General features: G+C 39.8%; 1 protein-coding gene across 4 annotated transcripts; it reads right to left on the reverse strand.

Annotated features, from left to right (window-relative positions):
• Nucleotides 1-4,927: 4,927 nt before the first annotated feature.
• Nucleotides 4,928-21,978, reverse strand: pias2 (protein inhibitor of activated STAT, 2). Of its 4 annotated transcripts, none has more exons than XM_078249960.1 (15): nt 21,886-21,955; nt 20,195-20,281; nt 18,509-18,693; nt 17,773-17,860; nt 17,632-17,682; nt 17,154-17,244; nt 16,921-17,055; nt 16,676-16,781; nt 15,185-15,258; nt 13,338-13,498; nt 12,246-12,379; nt 10,613-10,808; nt 10,246-10,382; nt 10,128-10,165; nt 4,928-8,397 (listed from the first exon to the last, which is right to left on the reverse strand). In XM_078249960.1, exons 2-15 carry the CDS (start codon nt 20,212-20,214, stop codon nt 8,179-8,181), a joined length of 1,635 nt encoding a protein of 544 aa, XP_078106086.1. In that variant the 5' UTR covers nt 20,215-20,281; nt 21,886-21,955; the 3' UTR covers nt 4,928-8,178. The 4 variants fall into 4 exon arrangements, with proteins under 4 accessions (XP_078106086.1, XP_078106085.1, XP_078106084.1 ...); XM_078249959.1 differs by having other exon boundaries at nt 18,509-18,696; XM_078249958.1 differs by lacking the exon at nt 20,195-20,281 and having other exon boundaries at nt 21,886-21,978.
• Nucleotides 21,979-22,171: the final 193 nt, after the last annotated feature.

The raw sequence follows: 22,171 nt of genomic DNA on the forward strand, positions 1-22,171 counted from the left end.
CTAAGTGGTTTTAATTCTAATAGTTGATTCAGCGGGGCTGTGTGGAGGATGGCGGCTGACGGGGTAACAAGGCTCCCAGAGGACCAGCTCCTACAGCCGTTGGAAAGCTAACAAGCCTCCCAGCCACCTCACTGAAAGCAACAGCCGCTGTTCATTCCAACAATAATTGGGATCTTGCCTCCGTCTGCCAACCACTGCCAGTTAGTAACAAAGGCTCACTGTCCCGGCCTCTGTCTGTGTGTAATGTCTTCTGCTTCTGTCGAGAAGCAGGAGACAGTATTACAGTTGTAGAGAGGCTTTTGTTGTTGGGCATTTTTGTTTTAGGATTTGGACTTTGCTAAAGGGTTCAGGTTAAACTGGGATCAGGCCGAGGTTAAAGCAAAGGTTTAAGATTAGGGTTACATCAGTAGAGGTGTCCTCAGGGATGGAAGCATGTCATATATAGGCTGTGTGTGTGTGTGTGTGTGTGTGTGTGTGTGTGTGTGTGTGTGTGTGTGTGTGTGTGTGTGTGTGTGTGTGTGTGTGTGTGTGTGTGTGGCAGGTTAGACTTTATAAAAAAAAAGTGTGCACACTTGGTAGAGGTAGAAAAGTTGGCATATCGATAAAACTTAAACTTGACCTTCTGTATATAAGAAATTTCAGACCAAACTTCAATAAATAGGCCATGAATAAATTAAATAGGCTATTTTCTGTCTCTATGAGCCTTTCCACACCGAATCAGAAACCTTCATATTTCGTCAACCAATAAAATATAGACTTTTGTTCATGCCATCAACATATTTTCTCCAACGTCAATGTCATTCTGTTCATACCGTCACACAACTATATGGATATTGATCCATTTGGTCTCTCAACATAGGGTCATCTTTGACAAACAAAGATTATAAAGATAATGAAAATAAAGAGGACATCTGGAGAAGTATAAGGTAACAGACAGATTTATTTCCAAGTGCATTAGCTAACGTTATATGAAATGGTCCTAAGAAATTATGTTGTTGTGAAAGGTATACTACATAACCTGACCATATATGATAAGCGATAGCATTACATCATACGCTTACATATTATTATTAATATAACAATGTACAACAACTGATTCCTGCCCCTGGGACCCCACACAGTCACGCAGGCCATGACAGTAATCACATCTGTGTTAGACATATTAAAGGGAACTGTGTAATGTTTTGTGGTGCGTGCTGTTTGACAGCCAGCACACAAATACCTGCGGATGGCACTGACCTCAACTCAACCTCAACCTTCACCCAGTCTGTGTCTGATCGTCCAAACTGATTTCCCAAGTTGACTTTTCCCCCATATTTGCCTCTGTTTTCCCCATATTCCCTCCCCTGCAGTCCCTCTCTGGTTGTCATCTGAGCTGCCATGTTGAGTGTACAATGATTAATTTGGCTTTGTGGCCCTCGGACCATTTCACCGAGATTAAAAACAGCACTTCCCCACAGTTGACAGCAGGTCATTGTGGGTATATTATAGTCTTACATTTCCTCTCAGATTTCAGGTCTCACTGCAAGTTCAAAAGTTCTAAGTTATTGATTATTTTCTTTAAACAAGCAGTTCATTTGTGGGTGGCGAACAAAGTCAACCCAAGAGGAATTTGACCTCAGAGAAAGAGGAATCAAGTGATTGTTGTTTCCTCTGTAGGAACATTAATATAAAAAAATAATGTTTGTGGATATTGGGATTCTAAATGTTGGTTATTAAAGCAGACAGTGACTTTACTTACGTCAGCGCGCTTTGGAGGAGGGTCTGGCAAAAGTGAAACTATGAAACATAATACAACGTTGCATGCAAACCAGCGTTCATGTTTATGAATCAAAGTGTTTCTTGTAGCTCTTCAGCTGCAGCCACGAGTCCAGTTTGATGCTAACTGTGACCCAGTACCAAGCAGCAGCCATGAGCCCAGAACTCCAGACTGGGCAGGTAGGATTGCTCACTGAGTGAAAATTCTAAGAACTAGAATTAATATTAATGAGGAGTATGGTGTAGACCTGCTCTATATGAAAAATGCCCTGGGATAATTAACGATGCCAGATAATTCGACACTACATTAATGAAACTGACTTGACTTGATCAGAAAGCTTTGTAAAAAAGAGAGATTTGTGCTGAGAATTATGACATTTAAAAAAATTGATTTAGGGTCAGAAGCAGAGCCAGTAGTGTTCATAGCTGCTGTCAGTGTGGAAGGCTCATCTACTGTAAGCTGGTGATCAGTGTATGAACAAGAAAACATAATCAGATTAGTTACAATATAATCACTTTATATGACCAATTGTTACTAGTGACCCATTGTGCTTTTTATTATTAAAATTAGGATAGCAAATATACAAAGCCCACGACTGAAAGGGAATAGGATGAAAGCTATATGAAATATTATACAAATGTTTTATTTATTCTTTTATTTCATTTTAGGGTTTGGATATCCGTGGACACTTATTTTCACAGAAAATAGATTCTGATATTGTTGGACATCATTGTGTTGTTGTAAAGATGTTCTAATAAATCTACATTGTGAAGCAACACTAACTGTATCTTCACTGGATTGGAAATGAAGATATTTTACAAAAATACACAGAATTACAAGGCTGTAGAGGAGGGATCTTCAACAGGGGGGTCCTCAGAGTCAATGCAGGGGGGGGCTCCACATTATTGTTAATTTTTGAAAGGTTTTTCCATATGTTTAACATTAAAGATGATTTATAAACTCATGCCAACAATTATTTTAAAAGTTTAGCATTCTATGCACTAAGACGGTATGGGCTTTAGGCCGCCCTACACGTTATTGTAGGTCCAGTTTAATATGCAACTTCATTATAAACAATATATATAGTAGGGGGTCCCTGATCTGTCTCTCTTTCAGTTAAGGAGTCTTTGGTTTAAAAAAAGTTGAAGAGCCCTGCTGTAGAGAACGGTGCGCTATTGCAGACTTATATACTTACATTGTTTTAATATAGTCCGTAAAGTGGGCCGGGCTAGGGCATGAAACTCCTGGGCTGAAAATGAGCCCCACTCCGGCCCTGATTCATACACATCCGCAAACCAACGATACATCGGGAGCAATTCGGGGTTCAGTGTCTTTCCCAAGGACACTTCGACATGGGACGACATGGGACGAGGATGGAACCACCAAGCTTCCGATTGGTAGGCGTCCGCTTTTGCACCTGAGCCACAGCCGCATGTTGCCGTTATGTAAGAGAAAACCAGCAAGCGAGCACTGTTTCAATAATGAGCTATAAGTAATAGAGAAACCGTTGAAATAATTAGCGAAAAGTAACGTTAATGGATAAATGGTGGAAACATTCAGCTTATGTCCAAGTAGTAGTAGCCTAGACTAGTAGTAGTACTATTGCTGACCAAACTAGCCTTAATGTTGACAGTTCAAGTGTATGAAAAAATAATGAATAGTGTTATACATGTGGAACACATTTGGAATTGATGTTCGGGTGCGTGAGTTCATCTGACAGTTGTGGTCTGGTTTTTGTCACTTATTGAGGTTGTAGCGCCTTCCTGTGGAAGAGGAGAGGAACTGTTTCTGGCTCCACATGAAGGAAAATGTGAAGCAGTCTGGTCAGCTCCGACATGACGTCTACTTACAGTAAGTAGCCTATAGGCTCATAGCAGCATTCTAAAACTAAAAAAAAGATTTCCAAAGTAAGCTGTCCCTTTAATCGGTTGTAGTGATCATATTTGACTTCTCTATCGACACGTTAAGACTTGGTTCATATTTATCAACAGCTAAAGGTCAAAATCCTTGAGCTCCTCCAACTCGCCGACTTCATACTAAACACTACAGAACCATAGTACAGGCTGTAGAAACAGAGCCGACACACGCACGCACGCACGCACAGGGCAAACACTAATTTCTTAAAACGCACAGTATTATATTATAGAGCGATTAAAACATGGAATTCTTTACCACTGTTATTGATTCAATTAAAACAGAGATCAATGTTTAAAAAGCAAATTTAAAAAACCTGTTGGAGCATCATTTTTGTAGAATGCAATGCAATATTTATCTATTTTATTATGGGATAAATGGTATGCATTTGTGGGTTGTAGGAAGGGTGGGGGGTTGTGTCATGACGTGTTTTTAACAGGTATGGACTGTCCTGCTATGAATGCTTTGGGTGTTTTTGTGTAATAAGCACACTGCACCAAATTCCCAGCAACTTAGTTGCATGGCAATACAGCATAGAATCTTAAATTGTGATTTTTTTTTATGTAGACTGCATTGTGTAATGTAGGTTTTTAAATGTGGACCCCAAGAAGAGTAGCTGTACTTAAGGGGGGGGGGTCCTATAATAAACTAAACTACAATAATTACAATATGAACAGTTCAGAGGAGTATTAGCCGACTATCTGCAGCTGCTGATTTCCTGTAACTTGTCTTCAAACACACATCTGAAAGGATGTTACACAACTTTTTTTGTATTCTTCCTGGGTGCAAAAACTTCAAATCAAATTTCATTAATCTCGTGCACTTGCCACTGTGTAACTAAATCCTCCTTATATGTAATATATATCTCTGATGTACCGCCACCAGCAGCAGAATTTCTTTCCCACCCCAGTTTGGTTTTCTTCTTGTTACCATTTCACCCCATTTATATATTTATATTATAAATATACTGAGACAACAGGTAAGATTTTACAAAATAGAATCAACTCATTTCAGAATAACACATCACAAAGAAAACGTTTTAAAGAATGAATGAGGGGGCAGATGAAAAAAATCCTTGTGTCTGATTGGCTATCTATACATTGACTTCATGTGAGAGCTGTTCATTGGTCCTCCGACCCTTCACTGAAAGTAGGAATGAGTTGCTTTATAAATGTTTTTTGGTTTTTCACTTTGAGTGAAGAACTTTTAAACCTCTTCAGAGTTATTCCTAGAGCGACAGACTTTAACTGAAGGAAAAAAAAAAGAAAACGTTTAATAATAAAAAACACCCACACATGGTACCACAATTTAAAATGCTGCAAGTTTACAGATACAGGAAAACAAAGACAATTTTGTAATAAACCATCTTGTTATAAACCTCGTGAATCTGCAGCAAACAACAAGGAGTACTTTTCTCCGAGTCTGTTAACATGGTGTCACAAGAGAAACGTCCAAGTGATCTGGGTTGTGTTTCAAAGTCCATAAAGTGTGAAGAGTACAAAATAAAGAAATATCCACATCACCAACATCTGCCCGCAGGTGAATAGAGACAGACTCAAACGTCTAATCAGTAATTCCACAAAACAGTGACCTCTATGCAAACACTAATGCAGGGTTTCTATCTGATGTTGTTGAATTTGCACATTTTTTACTTTAAGGGTTGGTTCACCAAAATTACAAAATCATATTTTCTAACCTGCCACCAGTGCTATCTCTACATGCAGATACAGTTTGGGTTTTAGGATTTCTGCCTCTACCCCAATACAAAGAACGAGAATGGGATTCTGTTCAGCAACAGTTCAGTTGACCGTTTCCATAGTTCTAATCAAGATTGTCTCCAGACTAACAGGGAAACTGCTTCTGGAAAAATGTGTTGAATTTTTGCAATGTCATTTGTCGACTGATTTCCGAGTGACTGAAATCTCAGAGACAGACATCTCAAAACCTGTTCACATAAACCAAAACCAACTAAAGCGGAGTTTGTGTTTTGTAATTTGGGTGAACTGTTATCAGCCTTAACATGGACACTTGAAACTGCCAACAGTATGATTGAATTAAACAGATAAATTGATGTACAAATGTTATAGCCTATATCATACCATCTGTATTTCAGTTTCTGAAACAACAGATTCTAACCGCTGTTTCTATGCGCCGGTATTTTAATTCACTCAGTCCGTCAAGCCCAGAAAAGTGGAGTGTAGGTCCCTGAGATTGAGCTCCTGATGGCTGTTAGTCCACATGCACAGCAAGCAGTCCAGATAAGATAATGGAGGTGTGATACAGTAGCTGCCCTGTGTATCCTTCTTTATGTTACTGAGTGGTGTCAACTTTGAGAAAGGAAATGTTCATGTACATCCATCCCAAAATAACACACAGAATCATCAACATACAACAAAGTCCAAACATAGCCGATGCCAGCGCTCAGAGGAATTACAGAGGACTTTTAAATATTAACTGAAGAGAACATAATCTGACTTATGGCAGCATGAACCTTTTTTTTTGGGATATTTTGCGCCAACTTAGAGGCAAAGAAACTCTTTCATTCACATTATGTTAAAAGGTTGATTCATATGCGAGTCAAAACTGATGCACGCAAGATTTTTAACAGTTTAACATTTCCAAAGTACGTGCAAGGAGCACACAAATGGGACATATTCATCAGTGAGCTTTGGAGGTGTCGGTAGGACAGAGCTAGGCTAAATGTTCCCCCTGCTTCCAGCCATGCTAAGCTAGGCTTACCATGCCCTGACTCCAGGTCTGTACTTACAGACATTAGATTGATATCCATCTGAACATATCAATGAGAGTGATCGCCTGAGTTTTGAACTATTGCTTTAAGTATATTTCTCTTACAGAACAAAACCATGTTTACAACTTATATAAGCCAATAAACCGACCATACACAAAAAAAGGGATCAAATTTGGGAGGCAGAGCGGAGCAGGGCATACCAGCTTAGAATCATTTATGGAGTATCTGAACTACATTTACAACTTTATTTAACCTAACACGAGTTCAATTATTATTGCTCTGACTAAATGACAAAGGAACATTTTACATTGGTTTGCCATGAAAGCTGCCCTGTAATCACCCTCATTGAAGAACTGACTGACACCTGTTAGAACCAATGAAAACATCTCGATTACTGACCTGCCGCCCACGTTCATAGTCAACAGTATATTTATCAGTCTCTCTCATCTAACCGTTGGTTTGCTTTTATGGTTGTTGTGTGAAACAAAGTCTTGCTGAGAGCAGTGAGTTCACGCTCGTCTTCCATCCATCCTGACTCTGCTCCATGCTAACCAGGCCAGGAGAGGCTGAAGTCAGAGTCACATGTATGTTCAAAGAAATACAAATCGGTATAAATGAGGAGTTCAATGCTCTAAATATTTCCAACACTGGAACAACTGGGGGGGAAAAAAGTATAACAGACATTTATCTTTCTGCCAGGAAAACCTCTACAGAGCTGAGCATGGAAAGGTTATTGTAATATTTCTACACCTATATATGGGTGGCCAAAAGACTAGCTGCTCATGTCATAATGATACTGTATGATGGCATACTACTGATTAAAGTTCCCCAGGCAATATCTTTGATAGGAAGACTAAAATAAAATGAGTCCCTGTAATGTGAGAGGATTGCCAGTTCCACTGATACCACCGAGAGTCTGCTCCCTGCCCGGCACACGACGGCACAGAGCGGACTCAATGAGTGGTGGGTAAAGAGAGCAACCAGAGGGATACGGAGACTAAACCAAGGTTAAACACTGGGGAAATGTTGGACTTAAGCCACGCTAAAACAATGGAGAAATATTGGACTAAACCAATTCTAAAACACTAGGGATATATTGGACTAAACCAATGCTATCAAAAATGGGAAAATATTGGACTAAACAATTAAATTTCAGTTTAAATAAACGTGTTGCCGTTTTGTCGGGGCTGAACGTGCCCCAGTGAATGTTGGACTAAGCCAAGGCTGAAATACCAGGAAATATTGGACTAAACCAATGCTAAAACAACAGTGAATATTGGACTAAACCAAGGCTGAAATACCAGGGACTATTAGACTACACCAAGGCTAAAACACCAGGGAATATTGGACTTAACCAATGCTAAATCCTTCCCATTGTTTAGATCTAATGTGATTAAGGTATGACAGCACACGAGAATATTTCCAAATCAGAATCCGAAAGAAATGTTAAAGTCAAGAGTACTTCAAGAGAAATGACAATACACTGACATACAATATTGTCCTTGGGCATCAAACCATTTATCATCCTACCATAGCAGATAGGATGCCAAACCCATTTGCAAGTAAAAAAAACCCCAAGGGCAAAAAGAAACATGCCTGGATACAGTTTTTAACATCATGAAAATGTCCAGGCCATCAAAGAAGTCATGTATACCAATCTGGGTGCTCTTGTGTACAACTCAACATGGCATGTACACATAGTCCGCACTAAAAAGGCCACAGAAAACAGGCCTGAAAAGGTCCAGTGAGACGTGGCTCAGTCTAGTGAAATGATATCTGATATCCCGCTGTCAGCCCCTCCTCCAGCGCCCCCTCCCCCTGTGATGACCCGGGTCTCGTGGAGGGAGCTGGCGGCGTGGCTGCTGGTGTCGTAGTGGCTGCTGGAGGAGGACACCAGGGCTGAGCTGGTGCTGGCTGCGGCTGCACTCTGCATGCTGCTCGTCAGGTTGTCCAGAAACATCTGTGGCCGGTAATGCTGAGCAGGAAAGACGAGTTGATCGGGATCAACATCAGTATTATTATTTAGTATAAACTGCTACAATACAACTTCTCCAATCCAATCTATGGTTTCTACAATCTCTAGTTCTTAATTTTTAGGGGTGTAAAGAATCGTTATCCGGTTGTATTATCACAGATACGACTACATCGATACACGGACCCTTGCATCGGTCTAAATGGACCAAGATTTGGCCGATGGCCCGGTTCTAACGTTATGAATCGGTTGACTGAAGCTTTGCGGTCATTTCAACCAACCTGCTGCGGTGTGTGCGATGCTGTTGATAGACACGGCTGTGTGTTTATGTGTGACTGAGACAAAAGCCTCACCATTTGTGTGATTAAAGACTTGGTCATTCATGTTCAGGGTGGCGGGGATCAGCCAATCAGTGCCTTTGTTTGGTTTGCAGAAAAAAAACGTGCCGACTTATAGGTTTCATTTTTGGAGTTAGCGGTGAGAAGAATACATCGTGGATATTGTAAATTGTACTAGCTGCGGTCTGTGAATCATCCATCCATGTTAGTGTTCATAAACATGTGAGCACACTGGTATAAATATGTATTTGTCAGTGTTAAGGTTATATTGACGTTCATATGTTCTAAAATGCTCAGTTACACAAAAGTCCACTAGCCGCATGCTAACGCTCACAACAGTATTATTGTGCTCACGTAATACTGTATATGATTATTATTGGAGTGCTCACAATGGCTGTGTAACGTGACCTGTGTTTGAGATACTGTCTCTAAGATTACAGCTGTTTCATTTAACATGGAGTCGATGTGGCTGCTATTTGTTTATGTGGCTAGCTAATGAAGTATATATTAAATATATATTTATTTGAGGTAGGCAAAGCTTATTTATAGAATTGGGCAATTTTAATTATGTATAATGGGAAATCAATGTGTGTAGATTACACAACTATCAGATTGAATCGTATGTCATTGTATCGCACCGAATCGTTTTAACATCGAATCACACTGAATCGATCCATATTAAAATGTATCGCCCCTCAACGGTATCGTATACATACGTATTGGATCGTCTTATAAGGGAGAGCTGCACACCCCTATTAATGTCATCAACTGTGGGTAAATTATAACATATCAAACATATTAACCACCTCAGTCCCACAATAACTCTAGTCAGGCTGAAATGTGAAGTGATTAGTGTATCTCTTATCAACAAAACTCATTAGAATAGAATAGACCTTTTTTTTTGTCCCTGAGGGGAAATTTGTCTTGGGCATAGTGCTATAATCTGTTGCTTTAGAATACAAACATGTAACAGAGAGACCATTGTAAAATCAACATGAAATCAACATTAGATCAACATAAGACATCTGAAAGGACACATGACTGCACAGACAATACTACCTATTAAAAAGTGACTGTAAGAATTAAAGTGCTATGTGCAAAAAGTGCTGGTGTGTTTATTCCACTGGTTATGAGTATTTTTTAAGACCTAACAAATATGCTCCTTATAAAACATTTGCAAATGTGATTTTGTAAGTCTTTTTAAACCAGTATTGTTTATATCCATGTTTACCAGCTTTGTGTGCTTTGTTTGTTGTTTGAACAAATGAGGTGAGCCTACAGTGTCTAAGCAGCAGTTGGAGGCTATTCTCTGTAGCTGCTATGATTCCTGGTTTGATAAGATGAGAAATCTTGCATAGTGCAGCTTTTAACAGTAGAAAACTGTAACAAACATACCTGGGGATCTGCTTGAATTAAGGAAAACAAATCCAGACCTATGGGTAGGGGGGAAAAACTGATTATTAACAATTCCAAGTCATGATAGTGCTTACAGTCCCCCTATCCACTGACTCACTCTGCATGTCTGTTGGGATGGTGGCTAGGGTGGATGGGTGGAAGGGGACTGCATAGTCAGCAAGCGTAGAGGTCAGATACGTCGGATCCAGGGCCTGGACGTTTGGCACGCGCACAGTGGGCTGGTAGGTCAACACCCTGAGAGAAAACAGCAAGCTTTTACTATAACAGTGTGCTCCAGATCTCATCCGTCCAAAAAAACAGCAGACATTACAACACTGAATGTCTAATGTTGTCACATAAGTCACTGGATGGCAAAAGTAAAACAGAAAACTGACTACGGTATTGTGGATTTTTCTTTAGGAACAAGGCTGGTGCACCCAGCTCTGTCTATGGTTCTAGTAAACAACACAAAGAGGCCTGCTCACCCCTTCGCATGCATCTCCTCGCTCTTGGAAATGTAAACGCAGCGTTTCTTCAGTGGAGGGTCTGTGTCCTCTTCATCAGAGGAGGAGGAGGAGGAGGAGGAGCTTTCCAGAGTCAGGTCAATCACATCTGCCTTCTTGGTGGAGCTGGGCTCCGTAGAGTTGGTGACTACTGAAGACTGGCGTAAAGGAGCTGAGGCTAAAAGACAAAAGGTTCCAGGTTAAGGCTGGTATTGTTCTAGATTTGTCTTATTGTCAACAAATCCAATAAGAAGACCAAAACCAACAATATGCCATAGGGAAAAGGCTCAGTAATTGCCTAAAACAACTGGTACCATAGTTTTAACAAACTTTACTTAAAGGTGCTGTAGGTAAAATTGTGAAGATCCAGGTTTTAGCCCAAAAATTTGAACATCAACAACTTCTCAAAGCCCAGTCTCCTGCAGCTCGTGCGCGGGAAAGGGGGAGGGGAGGATGCTATGAAATGCGTGTGCCTGAGCAGTGATTGACACACAGTTAAGCCCTGTTTACACGAATACGCTCGCGGGTGAAAACGTAAAAATATTTTATCAGATGTGCCTTTCGTTTAGACGACAACGGTGTTTTAGGGGCTTAAAAACGCAAAAAGTGAAACCACCCTCCAGAGTAGAACTCTTAAAAACGCTCCACCGTCGCATTCCCGTCTAAAGGGTTAAAAAGCACTGTGCGAGTGTGTGTGTGTGTATATATGTATATGTGTGTATATGTGTGTGTGCGTGTCTGTGCCGCGTGTGTGCATTGTTTGGAGCAATAAGTCCACCTCCTCGTCTGTCCAGACTAAACTGTCAGCTTTTGTTTACTTCGCGGTTACTAGTGAGAGAAGTAGAGGGTTCTACGCAGGCGCGCGGACTTGGTGGTGTTGTGTGGCAGTGCCTCACACTACCACCTAGCCGCCTGGCGTGCATACTACATCACATTTCACACACTTTTGCGTCACCATATGCACGCAGATTTCCCCCCCAAAACGCTTGTCTAAACACGGAATAAAAAGTGATAACACAACGCCACTTTTGCGTTTTCTCTTCAGATCATTTCTGTCTAAACATTTGCCTTACACACCACCCACCACATTGTTGGACAATTTAGAATTCTGGTTCTAAACCTGCAAACTTCTACTTGTAACTGCTTTACATAATTGCATTTTCTTTTGCATCCCTATTATCCTATATTATTTATCAAATCTTTTTCCAATTCTGAATGTTTTATTGTCTTTCTATATTTCTTATGATTGTACTTTCTGTGTTGTTGTTCTGTATTTGTCTTTGTAATCTGACTCGATGACATTGAAAATGAGGGTCGCCCTCATTGATCTATATAAATAAAGGATGAATGACTGACTGAATGGATCCAAGGGAGGGGTTTAAGGGATGAGGGAAGGGTGAGGCAGAAATTATCCATTTTTTTCTTGGTTCAAATTTATTTTGTTTGGTTTTATTCCGTTTTTTCATGTAGTTGGTCGTTAGTGTTATATTGATGAATGCATGTACATTTGTGGATATACTTTATTGGCGATCCATCAACATGTAACCTCACCTTATATAATGTTATGTACTAAATACCAATAAAACATGTATCTCCAAAAATATGATGTACTTACTCTCAACTTTTGGAATTGACTGAGAGGGGACTTTGACTGACTCTTTCTTTGGCCTCATGGGACACCAGGTTCCATCCTCCTGGAACTTGATTTCATCCACATCGGAGCAGTCATTCAGGATCTCCAAGAATAAACTGAACAAAGAACATAACACATAAATCACCAGTATACAATAATAATTTGACTAAATGGTCACACAAGGACATTGACTATGGTTGTGTTTTTTTTTTTGGCTCTGAACCTTTAATATTGGGTACCTCTGATACATTCTAAATTTGACATACCTTATTTTTAACATGCTGCTTGATCCTGGTGGAAAACTGTTAACTTGATGAGCTTAAATTATTGATATGATACAAAGAAAAAGTTAACCTGGAGGAATGTGACTCCTGAAATTGACATGAAGTGATCTGCCCATGAGAAGACATATCACTCTGTTGGAGTTGTTGTGAATACAGCAGTGTTACAGAGTGATGCTTCTTTTCCCTCATAAACAATCTTTGGCTGAGCAGACACTGGCTGCAGAGTGCACACAAACCCAACAGTTTATTTTTTTTGGGCTGCCATCAACCAAAGCAACAGTCAGCATCTACAAGAACAGATTTGTAACCGTCGAAGGTTTGTAACCTGTGTGTCAGAACACAGTCAATCATGGGTGCAACCAAATACGTTTTCACATTCATACAACTCTAATTTTCATTCTCATATGCCCGGCTGTCATTAAGGAGAGCAGCGCTGCAACACTAGCTGGCTGAGGTGGACATAACAGATTAGAGTAAAGAAAGGATCAGATTTATTTTAGCAGATACCGATCCGTTAAAATATGCCTGGATAGGCTCCGATACCAATACTTAGGATCAGATCAGGACATCTGTAGTTAAATACATAAAACTAGTTAGTAAAGTTCCAATCACTATATTGAGAAACTCTGTATACTTAATTATTAGGATGAAGCATGGATTTTTCTGGTGCCATGTTCTGAGGAGTTCTTTTACCTTTTGTAATGAGAACATGGTACCAGACTAACTGTACAACTGCCCTAGGAACAGCAGTTCATTCTTCATGTGAAGTGGTGGAATTAGTTGAACTAACCCATCAATGATGAGACTCTCATATGCAGCCTTCTTGTCACAAACAGGACAGATCCACGTGGGTTTCTTCTCATTCATCTGCAGGTAGAGGGCAGCGTCGAAACACTGCAGGTGAGAGCAGGTCACCGCCCGGCATGGCACCGTAAGTCGCATCTTACCCAGCTGGAAAACAAAACATACTGAGGTCAGTCAAAACTCATTTATGAAGAACATGGTTGGTTCCTTGCGCAAATTCATAAGGTAAAACTTAATACAAAGTTAATGCACTTCAGAAAGTCTTACAGACATGCGCATAAAACATGAATGTAACACCAACAGTATGTCCCTGGAAGACTTGGTACTGTGTAAAACTTGGAGCTTATGCCATAACATTATAGATAAGCACTAATTGTAAGCAATCGTCACTGATTCAGCTAAGCCAGCAGAGCTACAATTATAGCTAATGGCAGCCACAACATCCACTAATAATCAACATATGACTAGGGGTGGGTATCGAGAACCGCTACTAAATTGGTACCGGTTCTGGTCAGTACTGAATTATCGATACACATCTGCACTGCTATGGGTTATGTAATGCCGCCGGGGTCTAAGCATCGGGGAATGTTTTATAAACTAAAAAACACTGATTAAAGTGAAAGGGGTTTGCCCCGATGTTAGCAACAAGCCAAAGTGGCCCAGGCTCCCTAACTTAAGGTGGGCTAACCTTTAGGTTGGACCAGCTATTCTTATTTTAGTGACAAGCCGCTCCTCCGAATTGTTGCTCAGCTGAATTTAGTGTTAGCTAAACCATAGTCCTGACAACCAGACACAACTAATTTGGTATCAGAACAGTATGAAGACTAAGGCACATTTGTTGAAGAAAATATTAAAAAGCCTTTATTGATGCAGATAATGCTCAGCCAAAGGTAAAAATAAATACGCGCCGACTAATTTTCTAATTTCGTATTACTTGACATTTGTACCAATTGCTCCTCACTCAAATATACGGGAAAATCAATAAACAATTTAAATTATGTCTGCAATAAAGTAAATAAATAAAATAACTTTAATATATATATATATATATATATATATATATATATATATATATATATATAAATATGTTCATGTCTTTATTTTTGAATTAAATTATTGAATAAATAAAAGTGTAAAAGCATGTCAGCTGCGTGGTGTGTCCGTTTTTATTTGGGCTCCCATGTTAACAGGTTAGAGCGTGCACACTGCCTGTGTGACACGCACGGCTCCGAGAACGCGTGCCTGCTAGAAATAAAACCAACGCCTATTTTTCACGCGAGACGCCAGCGTGTTGGAAGCGTTTCCAGACAAAATAGAATAGAAAAAGATGTTTATATGTCATTTTGACACAAATATATTTAATAAATGACATGTTGATGTTTGAAAGTCTCGAGGTTTTGACATAAATGCAGATATAAATGTAATTAAAAAAAATAATAAATAATTATCGATTTTCAAATATTGCAGCTGTCAATACAGAAGGAAATATTCTGGAGCCTATTTTGTCGTCAATACTGCCGACGTTGTCTTTGCTGTAATCAGATCAGTATATATATTTATGTTTATGGGAAACATCCATGTGTCCAGACAAGGCTAGCAGCAGCAGCGCCGCGTCACCTTTATGGTGTTAAAGACATAGAAAACGCCACGCAGCTGACACGCAACAGAAACGCCACGCTCACACGTGTGAAGCCGGCCACGTGTGAAGTGATCCTTTGACACAACACATACTGTGTGCGTTGATTATTTTCGCATGTCTCTACAAACTATAATTTATGCTGTCCAAATAATTGCTGGAATCACATAAACATTGTCGACAGATGCTTCATTTACCGGGCACATGAGTGAGACGCGAAGGCTTGTTGTAGCAATCTCACTGTCTGGATCTGCTGTCAGCTTCTCTTTAACTGGAACACAGAGGAGTACAGGGTAACAAACAGAAACAAAAAGATTCATTTCAAAAAGGTATAAAATACATGAAAACCAAATATTAAAAGAAACTTCCAGTTCTATGAACCTGACATCACCAGGGGCCCACTCCTCACTGGCTTTCAACAAATGTAAAGGGTTGATTTGTGTGTCTTGATTCAAATCAGTTTGAGAACCATTTTCTTAAGTTCTCGGGTCCCGTTGGTATCAGATCTGCTCTTCTTATAATGGACAGGTCAATTACAGGTTTGGGTAGAGCAGCTTTACTCACCAAGGGTAGCAAATAACGGACAGCCATGCTCTCTTTGATCACACAGTCATGCAGTGCATTTACATGCTCTAAAGTTGCAGCTGCCCCCGTGGCCCTGCTACGCCCTGAACTGCTACAACTACTATTTCTAGTCATAGTTCTATTATCTTTATTGTTACTATAATTGCCACTTGTTCATCATACCAACTGCTATGATTATTATGAATCATATTTCTCCATATCTTTATCAGTGTCTCTGTGACAGATGGCTGCCCACCAAGAGTCAGCGTCTGTCTGAGGTTTCTGCCTAAAAGGAATTTTTTCTTCGCCACTGTGGACCAAATGCTTTCTCTTGGGGTGGGGGGGGGGGGATTGTTGGGTCTTTCTAAATAATAAATGGCGTCTAGACTTACTCTATCTGTAAAGAATCTTGAGATAGTTCTAGTTATGATTTGATACTATAAATAAAATAGAATTAAAGTAACCTGGTAACAGTCCGCTTTCTGCACTAAGCTGATTTCGCAAGTGGTTTTCTGTACCCTAACCCATGTACACATGCAACAGGGGTTCTACTTCACTTTTTACACGGGATTTTGAACCTGACAACGCTGTCGGACATGGAACGTGTCGCTGGGACATCACCCATGTGTGCTGTCCAACGAACACACACAACTCCAACCCTAACAAACAACTAGCCTCTAGAGGTCTGAATAAGTCAGTTTCCGTTGCTGAACATCTCACCATTTGTAAAATTCCAGCACATTCTCTCACACACATGCAGCAAAATGTCCTTATTTTAAAGAAAGATAAATAGATAGATAGATAGATAGATAAAGAAGTAAGGAATGTGCAGGGGAGCAGTTGATTGCTGATCTGCATGTGTATGCAGATTTTCAGTAACCAGTAACCATGTTACTACAGTGCATGTAAACACAGTGTCTGATTACCTGCATCACCTGATTTTTCTGAGAAACCAGGTTTCTTGTTTGCATGTGAACATACACGGTGCTTTTCAGGTTAGGTAAATATTTTTGGATTTGTGAAGACCGTGAGTCAAGTGTGACTACCTCCAGGTAAAACTGCTGCTGTACAATGTATAATGGGCATCACTTAAATGTAGTCATAGTGGTTTTCTGTGTAGTTACTTAGTGCTCTGGAGTGGTCTGGGTTTCTGATGCCCTTCATCCTCAGCCTCTGCAGGAGCAGTGGTGATGTCAGCTGTCTCACCAGGTACACAGACATAGAATAGGTCTGAAAAACAATATGATCCAACAACCTTTACAGAAAAGTCACTGTTACAGTGCGCAAACATGACGGCCAACTCGAGCACAGAAAAACGAAGAGGAAAAACAAAAAGCTGAAAAGGTTCCAATGACATTTATGTTCTCACTTTTCCAATTTCAGGTGCCCATGTGACTGAAATCTGATTGGGTACCGCAGAAGAGAGTCGAACAAGGGAGGTAATGTTTAAAGGTCTTCCTGGCCTCTTCTGTTCCACGCCGTTTTTTGGTGGTGGTGCATAACCCTACAGGAATAAAATGCTTTGTTAGGGTCATTATGGTAGAATACATGACTTGGATTGGCCTTTAATTGGAACTGTTCTGGAGTAAAACTAGCACTTACTGGCAAAGGAAAAAGTTTCCCATTGACCTTTATACAAAGACTGTTTGGGTAGTTATCCTCTTGAGGGCAACTTGTCTCTGACAAGCAAAACCTGACAACACAAAGAAACATTTGAGAGCCTGAATACATATCGAAGAAAATAAGCAGACTAATAGTGCAAATTTTAAGTAACGTGTTCAAATTATGTTCAGCAAAACCGTTATGACAGCCATCGTAGTGCTATGTTCTAAACCAGCGTTTCCCCCATTTACAGTATATGTGTAGTGTTTTTAATAAACTGGTGATGGCAAAAGGTGTTATTCATAATATTCATATTCATGAAGGAAGGTTTGGAGTCACCATGAAAACATTAATCAAGTTATTCAATTTGTTTTTAAAAGAGTTTTGACTTGAAATTCACTTGAAATGTGCATTTCTTAATTCCCAAGGAATCGCAAGATCTATTAATTACAGATCAGAAAACTTTGAGCATTCTCACCTCAGTTGAATTTGAACCATATAGTCCCTTCTGCCACCTGGTAGAAAGTCCCTGTAGACAAACACGGTTACACATATTTAACATATTTATCGTTTACATCTTGGGCATGTTTTTTTCAGTTTTTCCTCAAATTAGTCCTACCTGGATATGCATACTTCACGAACTTGCTGTGGTGTCAAGGCAAAGATGAAATATTTTTCTTGGTGGTACCTCTGTGCAGGACTCGCTCCTGAAAACACAAATGATGACTGTTAATTAAAAAGTGCTGCTCTTCAGATAACTTAAATAACACTGCTCACAACACACACAGTGTAATTTGTGACCTTTATAGAGCATAAAGTTCACATTTTCAAATAGTAAATCTGCATTCATACAGTCTCAAATGATTCCGCTGCAGTAATCCAAAAGTCATCCATACACTCGACACCATGAACTCACAAATTCTGCTTAGAAAGCACTGAAACTTTTACTTTATCCATTTATTTGGTTAATGCTTTAATGTTTGCATTTTTGCTGTTATAAAATCCTGTAGGACTTGCTTCCACCAGGAAGACCGTTATATCTGAAGTTTTATTTTCATTCCTTCTGCCATCACAAAGGCTGATTGTGTTCAGAATTTCTTCACTGAAGACAAAGGCATAAGGTACTGTATGTCTCAATTTGGATACTTACATGAGTACACTTACATGTAGTATACTGTGTACACTATGTACTCACAATTCAAGTGTACAATGTATATAGCATATAAACATAGAATTACATTGAATAGATCAACCCCATTGTCACTAATGCCTGATCCCACTATTTGAGTCAGTATCGGTTTGATATCTGATATCAGTATCAGATCGGTGCATCCCTAAAAGAAAGGACCACAGACCTAGACTTGAAGGCTTGATTAGGACGTCCAGCACATCATAGAAGGGGAGGGGCTTCATCTGCACATCTGGGTGGACGGGGGGGATGAGAGGTGCTGGCTGCTGGAGATTCATGCTGGTTTTGGTGTCGTGCCACAAGGCTGTTCCACCACTCAACAGGCTGAAGTCTGTGTTACAGGACTGACTCCTGCTGATAGAAATGGCAGTGTTTACTACAGTTATTCCTCTCACATCAGAGGGCAACAGGGACTTTATGGTCGCCAAATCAGGGTCAGGGGTGTTTATCACTCTGGAGTACCGCTGGTGATACAGCTCCTTGATTTTGATTTGCAACGCTGGACTGCATCAGCAAATGCAAAGCCGCCAGGAGAAGCTCAAGTTTACAACCCTATTTGTTGTGTGTAAAGCACAGTAACACTTGAAGCTTGGATACTCTCAAACTTGAGGTCCATCACACTGTGTCCGAATTCAAAAGCAAACTTGCCAAATTGTATCAGGCATTTGTTTAATTACTGTGTGTGTGTGTGTGTGTGTGTGTGTGTGTGTGTGTGTGTGTGTGTGTGTGTGTGTGTGTGTGTGTGTGTGTGTGTGAATTTGTATGGCAGCACTTCTATGTCTAGTTTGTTTTTTGTTGATTGTCTTGCTGTGTATTCTCATTTCTATTCATGCGTTGTTTTAATGTGTATGCTGTTTTTAATGTAAAGCACTTTGGGATTATGTGTAATGAAAGGTGCTATATAAATAACATTGACATCCTGTGTAATACAACGGAAGAAATAGGTACAGCGAGACATGAAGCAGGCGCTGAGCACCACTGCCAACCTTAAACCAGAGCCAAGCACTAGGCTAATTCATTCTAATGAAGATCTGACAAGAGGCCACTACACAAGCCAACCTCAAGGCTAAACAAGACATTGTTGATTATTACATTGCCTGCCTACAGAAACCACGGTGTACTGTGTAGCTTAATGCAGTGCAACATTAACAATGACTATTTGGTCAGACCATAGACAATTTAATGTGAATGAGCCACTTGGGGTCAAGGAAGTTTTGTTTAATTTTTGAACTGATATATGTGGATGTACTACAGATTTAGCCAGTTTGCAACGCAGTGGTATCACTTAAATATATGTTAAAAATGGTTTTACTTGTGTTAGTTTATACACAAATCATTCATTTTTGTGTAAATGAATTAAGGAGGTGAGAGTATAAATTAGTCATTTTTGCACACAGTTCAATTCAAAAGCACGATGTATTAATCTGTGTGAACAAATTTCTAATTACACCTTCCAGGCTCTAGTTTAGAAGCTAACATTGTAGAATTGTAGGGTAGGTACGTCCATTTTTGTCATGTACGTGAAAGGACTTTTGTCCACCATGAGGAGAGATCTCTCCCTGACATTTGCTGTCATTGTGGAGATTATTAAATGAAACGACCGATTACTGATACTTGTGATTTGACACTAAGCAAAAATAGCTGTGGTCATAATTCGAAGCCTAACTGTGCAGCTCTGAAAAGACCAAAAATACAAGATTACAACAGTCAAGACAACATTCAGACACTGATCAACTGCTTTTAACTTACAAACATAAACTACCTCATTTGCAAAGAAATGTCTTAAGCTTTAAAATGTGCCTAAAAAGAACTCCTACAGAAAAATAAGAAACAATGAAGAAACCCTACTGACCCTTCGATATAATGCTCCATGCTGGATTGTCCTTATGTGCATATCCTTTTTCCTTACAATTCCTCAGTATATGTGACCTTTAAGCATCTAAAATATTGAGGATGATATCACAAATTATTAAATAAAATCATGGAAAACATGACAAAGCACAATGATACAGATGTAATGTTTAAACACACACCCGCACCAACATAGCCCCTTGGGGTGGTTATTCTTCAATCTGTCATCTGTGTTTTGGAAAAACTGAACCATGCTCCTGGGGTTTTCTGTCCATACTCTAAGTCACGTGTCAAACTCAAGGCCCGCGGGCCAAACCCAGCCCCTCGCAAATTTTTGAGTTGGCCCACATATCAATTTAGGTTCACAATTCAATTTTAGCGAGCTTAGATGTGCACCAAACCAAAAAATAACTGTTTTTCAAACTGCAATTATGCAACACTCAAAGCAGAATCTGGCAGATTTGCCAACTTTGAGCCTCAGCAATTCCTCCAGAACCAGAGAGTTTTCATGTGTGTGTGGTCACCTGCTTTTAAAAATGTTATCATTGTTTTGCTAAATTCTCTGATAGCTAAGCAACTTTTTGCTGACCTTTTTAGGGTTTTATCATGTCGACCGAACCGTAAGTAAGATATGAGACGTGCAATAATACAGTCAGATATGTGACTTTTTCGACTAAATAAAAGCATGTCAAACTATACATTTCTGGCCCTTGATGTAATTCTCATTTTCCAGTGTGAAATTGAGTTTGACACCCCTGAGCTAAATGGTTATCTACTGCTGTACTTGCATGATAGGAAAAAGATGATTTTTTTTATTTTTATTTCAGGTGTTCATTAAGACTAATGGATATAACTATTTATGAGAAAAGCCAGTGAATCCCTGCTGCTGGAGGAACCGGGAGCAGCCAGGGGAGGGGACAGGACTTTAGCTCTTAGCATTCATAGCAGTTGTTGTTATTCCTGCAATACTCAGCAAGACAACCAATGTTTGTGAACTTGGCCACCTCTTTCCTTACGTTACTGCAAGTGACATACTGTTCAGACACTTCAGACGCTATGTGACTCACTTACGTGACAAGTAGCCCACTGACGTTACATACATTTTGTTCATTCCCAAACACTGAATTTTATGGTCACCAATTAATGGCTTCCAGCGTTCCTTAATCAATTTAACACACGTTAGATTACCAAACACATTAACAACCTAATAATGATCTACGGAGCAGCAAACATTCACTCAGCTGTGTGTTTGGAAGGAGTTATTCACATAAAAAAAAAAAGTACAGTTCAGACACAACAATCTAGCGTTCATGTTTAGCTAATATTGTGTACCATCGTGATATTAGCTACATGTTATCATTTATACTACATTACTAATTACTTAACTAACAGCTTTAAACGCCCACATACTTAGACAATAAATACAATTCAGTAATGGTTTCGGCTACTTGCAGCAAGCTAACAATGGAGCTATTAGCGACTGGCTTATCATAAACTGTTAGCATTAAGGCTAACTACAGAGACGCAAACTATCTGCTCTGAAAGTGAACGTTCCTGCCTGGCAATGCCCTATCCTCCTGGCCTATACACTCAGGTAGTCATACATCGACCGGTTTATGCGTTACAGCGCATCGTTTCATGTTGTAATGTTGACAGAAGTAAGGCAAAAACAGTGTTTTTCTTTTTGCCTACCCGAAACTCTTCACTCTCCGCCATCTTGTTGTTCCGGTCATCCCGCCCAGCAGGACTACTTCCAGGTGACAGACGCCACAGCGGGCCGTGGAGTCGAGGTCGAGTCCCCAGGAACAGCGCCATGTCGTAAGTAATTGAATCTGAATGCTCTTTCTGTAAAAGGTCAGATGACGATATTTTCCATTTATTTTGGAAATGTTCCTACACAGAAAAATTCTGGTCAGATGCCCTTGAATTTATCCAAACCTATTTCGTTACGAACTTCTCATTTGGTTTTTGGGATGTT

This window comes from Sander vitreus, chromosome 5 (genome assembly GCF_031162955.1).
Source record: "Sander vitreus isolate 19-12246 chromosome 5, sanVit1, whole genome shotgun sequence".
Taxonomy (NCBI): domain Eukaryota; kingdom Metazoa; phylum Chordata; class Actinopteri; order Perciformes; family Percidae; genus Sander; species Sander vitreus.